The following is an 8,963-nucleotide window of genomic DNA, read 5'->3' on the forward strand; positions in this document are numbered from 1 at the left end:
TGGACGACTCGTCCGAGCATCTTGAGTCGGAATCTGAGGACGTTGTCCTCGGCTCTGATTTCTCTCAGCTCGTGGCCCGGGCGATGCCGCCCATCCTTGATCATTTTGGGGTCTCTTTTGAGACTGTGCCGGAGTGGTTTGGGGGCGGGTCTGTGGGGGCCACCGGCTCCTGCGCGTCCCACCCACCCTGTCCTGGTTGTTGGACTCCACCCGGACCTCATTGTTCGCCTAAATTCCCAAGCGAAATCCAAGTCGGTTGCCGCGCCGCGGCGTCTTATGGCTGCTTTTCCGGTCCCCGAGGACCAGTTCAAGCAGTTCATTCAGGCGCCGCCCATTCCTCGCGCTGCCAAGGGCAGACTGCGGGAGGATCAGAAGCTCTCTTCTACTTCTAAGGCTTTGTTTTCTAACAAAGCTCAGGGCGCGGCTGAGGAGGCTTTGGCCTTTGTGGACCACGCGACTCGGGAGGGCATTCGCGCCGTGAATGGGGCGGGGTTTGCTTTGTCCTTCTTGTCTGATGCTGACGCTAACCCAACTCTCGTCCCGGACGCCATTGGCCTCCTTCGGGCGGGCATTGGCCTTATTTAGGACCAGTTTAGTTCCATTGCCCAGGCTGCCGGCACGGCCCGGAGGGCTAATGTGCTCCGGGCGACGTTGGTCAGCCCCGGTCACTTTGACCGGTTTTTAGACTGCCCCTCTTTTGGGGCAGAGGACCTCTTCTTTGGCCAGTTCGCGGCCAAAGAAGAGGCTTGGGCTAGGGAGTTGGAAGCGCGGCGTCAGACTAGGGCTAAGTTCCCGCGCTGTGACCGCCGTTCAGCGTGTTCCCAGCGCTGGGCGTTCGCGAGGCCGTCACATCAGCCCCAGCAGCAACAGCCTCTGTTGCATCCCTCCCGCAGCCCGCAGCCGCTGTCCCTCCTGCTCCTGCCACCAATCGACAATTCGCCCGGGCTGCTCCCTCAGCCGACAGGGCACGGCGTCGGCGGCGGGGGAGGGGTGGGCCTCGTTTCTGATGTTCATGGTGGGGGGCCCGGTTCCTGAGTAGAAGGAGGGACCGGCCCGGTAGGGGGGAGGCTGATGCTTTTCACCCACGAATGGGAACGGCTGTCTCCGGACAGCTGGATCATGCAGACTATATCCCGTGGGTACCAGATAGAGTTTACTTCCCCTCCGGTTGCGTACGGAGGGATGAACACGCCCATTCCAGCCTCCCCCGAGAAGAGGGAAGCCCTGTTTTCAGGGGTGAACGACCTTCTTTTGAAAGGGGCTGTAGTCGAAGGTTTTCCGACTACCGAAGACAAGGGGTTGTTTCCACACTCTTCCTGACAGAAAAATCGTCAGGCGGCGACTGAACCAATGGATCAGACCGCAAAATTTCCGCATGGACACTCTCGCTCTTATTCTCCAGGAGCCCATGCCCAGGGACTGGGCCGCTACTATAGACCTCAAGGATGCTTACTTTCACGTGCCTATTTTCCCAGATCGCAAATTGCTGCGTTTCCGTCTGACTGGTCGTACGTATTAGTTCAAAGTTCTTCCCTTCGGTCTATCCACGGCTCCTCGGGTGTTTACACGGGTGGTAAAATCCCTAGGTGCAGTGTTCCACGCGAGAGGGATACGTATTTTCATGTACCTAGACGACTGGCTCGTGGTCGCAAATTCCCGAGCAACTCTGTTGCATCATCTCAGCATTGTCTTAGACATGACGGAATCTGTAGGGTTCATTATCAACCGGGAGAAATCGGTTTTGGTTCCCACGCAACTTCCGCTGTATCTGGGGGCGCACATCGATCTTGTTCGTTCAGTGGCGTTCCCCTCCACGGGTCGGATCCGCAAGTGCCAGCTAGCAATCACTCAGCTTCTTTCCCTTCCGCATTCCCCAGCCGAGTCGTGGCTGCGGAAGTTGGGTTTCTTGCGAGCCTGGTAGACCTAGTTCCTTATTGCCGGCTTCGTATGTGCCCTCTTCAACTGCATCTGCTCGCGTCTTTTTCTCCACCGTCTCGGGACTTGTCAGCTCAGATTCCCTTGAACGCATTTGTCGCCAGGCACCTCCGGTGGTGGCTTCAGAAGAACGTGCTTCAGGGCGGGAAGTCTTTCCCCGACCCTCTCCCCGTCTTTCGCTTTTCGGCCGACGCCTCCCTCGGGGGTTGGGGCGGTTGTTCGCTGACGGAGCGCGTCGCGGGGGACTGTCATGCCATGTAAATTGCTTTGTGATTAACGTGTTAGGTATTGTGAACATTTTGAGTATACATATTGCATTGTGATGCGTAATTTGTGTTTATACACAAAGTGTTAAGTTATAGCAGTGGTTTGTTAAGTGACTGGTTTCTCCACTTGATGTGGAGGGCTTCTTTAATTTTCAATTGGTAACCTGTATTTGCCTGACCTATTATTTTATAGCAAGTTTTGTTGCTGTGTGTTTTACAGTTCTCATGTTTTCTTGCTAAATGTTTGTAAACATATGAGTTTTTGTCACTTTTCAAATGTTCTTCAATCCTAGCTGAAAAATGTCAGGAAGTTTTGCCAATATACATTAGAGCCCGCCACATATGTATTAGTAAACAACATTGGATTTAACATCATTTGAAATTGGATTTTTATTACTAAAAAAATAACCGATTTTTGTTGTACTGAATACAACATTCACATTTAAGTTACAACCAATATTTCTTAAACGTATCTTGATTTCCGACCGTATACTTTAAAGTAATAATAATAATAATAATAATAAGGGTAGTTTAAAGTAATAATAATGATAATAAGGGAATAATTATATTAATAATGATAATGTTAAATTTATATAGCGCATAATACCGGACCTTCTTTGCACTTTACATAAACAGAAAAGAGTGAAAAATTTAAAGAGAACAAGAACAAGAAATAACCTAAAATAGCCAAGACAGTCATGAACAGTAAAAACCATGTCCACCGGTTCTTTAAGGTGCAAGACAGGCCAGTACATTATTTACAGCCATAATGGTGTGGTTTTGTAGCTGCCTAGTACAAAAATCTAAATATAAACTAAAAATTATCAGGGGGAAAAAGGAAAAGAAATTAATGAATAAATATGGACCACACTAGAAATCAGTCTTTTTTTTTAAGGTTCACACCAAAAAATCCAATCAATCTAGTTATTGTTTTTTTGTTAAATTCAGACAAGTGTGATGTGCCTGATGTGATGAAACCACAGTTCAAGCAGGATTGCCGTGTCCCATACAGTTACGGAGATGAAGAGGTTGCAAACTTTCAGCAAGGCTGGAAACCTATCACAAATGAATCCTGTAAAGTTAGACTTGTTGTTTTTTTTTCATTCTTTGTTGGATTACTCTGACTTGTTATTATTTATTTGTTAGATGGGTCATGAATAATGCCACCAAACTTTCAAATAAGTAAAAACACCACAAGGTATTTAATAAAACAAACAACTGTCTTTAATCGTGATCATGATCGCTGGCTCAATAGTGAGCCCGATTGTGTAGCAGTAGCAGACTGTTATCATCAGCGCAAACGTAACACATTTTGCCAGAGCTTATATGAATTAGAGCATGTATTTAAAGGCGTAAAACAGTAGTGTCTGATGAAGCAAAACTGAGCCCGTGATCATGTTCATGATTAAAGATGGTCGTTAGTTTTATTAAATGCATCATGGTGTTTATTTATTTATATATTATTTATTTCCAAGAATATACCAATAGTGAACATAATCACTAAGGGGCAATTCTTTACACGCAAACATGATGCTTTACATAAACTAAGCTATTAAGTCTTAGGAAGTGGAGTTGTTTTTGTTTGTGAAAAAAAAAATTTTGTTTAACCGTAACAGGATTTGAACCCATGAGCCTAGGATTCGAAAGCAAGCATCCTAACCACCAAGCTATTCTACACCACTGTGTCTTATTAATAAAATACTAATTATTGATATATTGTTTATGTATGTTATTATAAGAATAACAATCATTTTTAGTTTCTATGAATTTATTGTAATTTTTAAGCAGATCAGAAAAAATATTGATAAAATTATCGTTCAAGAAAAATACATTTAAACTATTATTGTATATATAAAAATGATTATCTAAAATATTATTTTTAGTGACACCTAACTATGATGAAAACATGGAAATTGGATCCTGGAAATATCATTATTGGTACGACCTGAAAAAGCTTCCGTTCTGGGGAAACGTGGCTTGGTACAGTGGTGGAGGCTACATTGCTCAGCTTGGCTCGACGCTCGATGAAGGACTTGCTTTCACCAATTACTTGAGAGAAACGGACTGGCTAGACCAGTACACAAGAGCTATCTTCATCGAGTTTGCTGTCTACAATCCTGCAATGGATTTCTACACTATCTCATACCTTATGGCTGACTTTCTGCCGCAAGGAGGTAAAAATAGCATTGCCAGGTTTCGAGTTGTGAAAAGGCTACTAGCTATACAAACCAACATAACTCTCTATACAGAAAAAAAATGAATTGATCAAATTGTTTCAAAAGCTGATTTAATTAAAGGAATTAATTACAAAACATCTCAAATATTTTTCATATCTTGAAGCTATTGTAAAAAATATAATACCTGGACAATTTGGGAGACCAGTACTTTTGTATTGAAAAATGTATCCTGTCGAAGGAATAAATAAATAAATAAATATAAAAATACAAATACGGTTATTATGTTAACATTGTGAATGCCAGTTTAAAGATACAGTCTTACCAGGGAGTTGTTGGTCTTACTTACATTTTAAGTTCGACAATAGTCCTCTTGCACACTCGATGTTCATTGCTTATGTTAACTTGTCAGAACTTAATGCATTTATTACAATTGCCTTCTTGCCTTTAAAATTGTTGAAATCACTAAATCATTATTTCATATTTATATTTAATTTTAACTGAAAATGTAAGTCTTCACAAAATCTTATTATTGTTACACTCTACTGTCTTATATTGGCGACCACATTCAATTTGCACAGTACCTATCATTTTACACATCTGCATTGGTATAGATAAAATAATTTATTTGGAATCTTCACTTTTATAAAATTGGCACACTTCCTCTTGTGAAGGTGTGTACAAAAAGAAAACAAAGTGATTAAGGCAAACTAGAAAATAAGTGACATAGACATAAAAGTAATTACTGTAATCAATTCTGATTCTCTTTCTCTTGGTATTTTTATTTTTCTTGGAAAAATTAGGGAGCAATTTTTACTTATGCAATTAAATCCTGTGAAATAGTCTTTACAGTAATTATTTTTAATTTTAAATCGTCGTTTATATTGTATGTTTCCTATTTTGTTATTGTAAGTTTTCTGTTAACAAAAATAAATAAAAATGGAATATAAAATGAAAATGAAATATTAAAATAATCTTTTCGTTTGTATATAGGTATGATGGGATATGTGGACTTTCAAGTGACCAGTCTGAAAACCATATACAACCTAAATTTCATGGGATACGTCATGCTGTCCCTGGAGGCCATCTTCCTACTGTTTGTTTTATTCTTTACATACACGGAACTCAAAAAATTCTTGAAGCTGCGGAGGAAGTATTTCAAAGAGAAGGAGAATATTGTAGATTTGATAACGTTGGCTATTGCAATAACCGCCGTATGTATGTATTTCTATTGTTTGTTTGAGAGCATGTCACTGATATCTGAGCGCGAACAAGCACCAACAGAGTTGCTGAATTTCCAGTATGTGGTACAGTGGGAGACAGTAAGTAAATGTTTAATAGTGAATTGAGGAGGTGCAAGAGTTTGCACACCATCAGTGTAGCCAGGATTTCAAAATAGATGGGCCCGGGGTGGGGGGGGGGGGACTTTCACAGATGGAGGGTCTAAACCACCTCAGCCCCAAGAAACTTTATGATTATGGCACCTCTAGATGGCTGGAAATGGCACTATCAGACTTCAATTTTAATATCATTTCCTTTTTTTTCTCCATTTGAATTGATTCGATTTCCACCTTGACTATTACTACTACTACTACTACTACTACTAACTAATAATAATAATAATTATTATTATTATTATTATATAGTATTTTTCATATAATATGTATTAATAATTTATTCTGTTAATAATTGCTAATGATGATTTTGTTTTATTGGTTTTACTAATGTAGTACGTCTATTTTGTAATTTATTCGTTTCATTTTTTACTAACATCATTTGAATATTTTCGGACATAAATTATTTTCGTATTTTTAACATATAATATTTATTTGTCAGGATTAGTCGTTACGGTTTTTATAAGTAAGCCAGTAGACTTGAATGTTGCCAGTTTTAATTAAATGCACCTGAATAAATCCGTAATATTCATTTATGTTATTTTGTTTTATATTCATAAAAAATATATCTGTATGTTTCCTAATTTCATGATTCAAAAACGTGGAAATAGCATTGCAGTACCTGCTGCTACTTGTGGATCGGATTCAACACTAGACTAAGCGCTAGCTCAGTGGTCTAATGGTCATGACCCCAGCCTAATTGTCTTGAGGTCATGGGTTCAATTTCCGATTTTTTTGCGCAAGTACTGTATTGTAAAAAAGTACTGAATTTGTATTTGGAAACATACTGAGTATTCAGTATAATAGCATGTAAGGTAGTGCAAAAAACATCACTCCTATGTTAACTAATATTATATGAAAAGAAAATTTTTCTTTGGAAAGTGAATACAAAACGAAAAAACAAAAACAAAATTAATCATAGTAGGAAAAAACGCCCCAATCAGCTTTATTGATATCGATGTGTTTTCACTATATTTTTTTTATAGTTCTTTTACAAACTTATAATTTGCTGAAGATGCTATTAGTAGCCCAAATTGAAATGATACCGGCATATTGTCTTTACAGAAACTATATTTCTTTGTTTTTAGTATTTTACGTGGATGATGAGTTTCGTGCTATTTGTGTATACCATAAAATTTTTAAAACTCCTCCGGTTTAATTATCGGCTGCGGTTGTTCTGCGAAACGGTGATGTTTTGCTGGTATGAGGTACTGCTGTTTCTTATCATGTTTGGCGTCATCTTCATCGCGTACACCTGTTGCGGATACCTGTTATTCAGCCAATCTCTCATTGAGTACGTTACCATGGTTACAACTATGGAATCATTGTTTTCATTCCTGCTTGGTAAGGCAATGTTATTTTGGATGTAAAATGTGCTATGTATTCATTTGTCTTATTTCATTATTGTCCTGTATGATAGTGACAGTGGTGCAGCTATTTGGTTCACCTCAAAATTTATAGATTTCGAAAGCACTATTCTGTGAATGACAATAATAATGTCAAAATTTAAAGATTTCGAAAGCACTATCCTCTGAATGAAAATAATAATGTGTGCTAAATGTCTTGTAACACCACCAATAACTATAAGTTCTCAGCAAGCGAGAAGATTTGTATAAAGTAGGAGCTATAGCTTCTAATAAATAAACAGGGCCTAATTATGTAATTAATAGATTACGTTTTACTAAAGGCCTAATCAATATTATAATTTCAAGATTAATTTATTGATAAAACGAAACATGAAATGAGGCATGTCGTGGCAAAATGGTTAAGTTGTCGCACAGACCAGTATTGAGTAAAGGAGCTATAAAATATGGTAGCTCAAAAAATTGCCTAAAAATCCAATTTTTTTTTTCATTATAGATCAACAGTTTAATGTCTTACTAATCATGTCCCAAAGTATTAGTTCTGGAAGTGATCAACAAATCGTTTATTTAATGTTATTTAGATAGTTAATTCTATTAAACAATGTATGCACAAATAACTTTGGAAGGCAGTTACTCAAAATCATGTTTATCTTGACTCTAAGAGTGCTGTAATTTCACTTTCCAATAACTTAGGCTTGAAATGTCCAATTTCAATGAATAACCCCCTCATTTTAAAGATCACATACCGGTACTCAGGTATCAGAAAATACTAATAACTTGAATTTCAATTTTTGCTACAACTTAGCCATTTTGCCACAACGTGATGAATCATAAATAAGTCAGTCTTCCAGTTTTTCCTTACTTTATTGATCACTGTAGTTTCATACGTTGATAGTTTTGAAAATACAATATCCTTATCTTATTAGATGTTATTGATTTCTTCAAATGTTCAATACAGTAACCCACATGCCAACAAATATTCACAATAACTAACTTTTCTTATTTTTCACCAAGATAATTTTGGCATTGTTTAATGGAAAGTTAATTACAGTCTCTCAATATAATCAGATGCGCCTTGTATAAGGCAACTTGCGGTTGATTTACAGAGATCAATTAATCAATAAGTAAAAATTACTGTCTACTTTCCAAGGTGAATTGTTTGTTCATTCATGGATGCATTATTACCCCTGTGTTCCAACCGAATGTAATTGAATTAGTCAATTCCAATGACCCAGAATTTTGCTATAGTTAGATAATTTATTTCACAATAACTACATACCACTAAGTTAGCCATTTTGTTCATTTTAATAAAATACCAAGTTCATGCTTGGTGTAACGCATATAAAAATACCTATGTGTACTACTTTTTTTAGATTTAGATTAAACTATAAATTTAAACTGCATTAGTCACAAAATGACAGCAGTTTTCCATTAAAAAATAATTTCACAAATTAAGCAGTGTAAGTATTGAAATTGTGTTGTTTGACGAAACACAGACAGATTACCTTTTCTCATTACATTTATTCGCCTCATAAAAACAGCAAAAAATGCAACGATTTTAATACAATTACTTTCTAATGTATGTGCAATTTTTAATATTTATCTTTTTATATTATCCAAATGATGTTACTTCTTTTGTAATAAAATTAAATTGAATTGAATTGAGACAGGAAATCCAAAAAGAGAACTGACTCAATCAGCAAGTGGATTACCTAAAAAATAGACGAAGACAATATAGCTCAAAAATAAACTTGTTAATAATAATTCGATGCAATTAACAATTATACCCGACAAAACAAAACAATATATATATATATATATGTATATATA

At 37.7% G+C, this 8,963-nt stretch overlaps 1 protein-coding gene across 1 annotated transcript in view; it reads left to right on the plus strand.

Annotated features, from left to right (window-relative positions):
• The window catches only part of LOC117123758 (polycystic kidney disease and receptor for egg jelly-related protein-like), a 95,283-nt gene that overhangs the window by 83,804 nt on the left and 2,516 nt on the right, over positions 1–8,963 (plus strand). Inside the window, exons 32-34 of the mRNA XM_033269763.1 lie at positions 4,085–4,375; positions 5,369–5,697; positions 6,858–7,113. Of these exons, the coding sequence (XP_033125654.1) occupies positions 4,085–4,375; positions 5,369–5,697; positions 6,858–7,113 (876 nt within the window). The remainder of the gene's footprint in view (positions 1–4,084; positions 4,376–5,368; positions 5,698–6,857; positions 7,114–8,963) is intronic.

The sequence above is a fragment of the Anneissia japonica genome, unplaced genomic scaffold (assembly GCF_011630105.1).
Source record: "Anneissia japonica isolate Jap-2015-1 unplaced genomic scaffold, ASM1163010v1 scaffold7096_len229077_cov162, whole genome shotgun sequence".
Classification (NCBI taxonomy): domain Eukaryota; kingdom Metazoa; phylum Echinodermata; class Crinoidea; order Comatulida; family Comatulidae; genus Anneissia; species Anneissia japonica.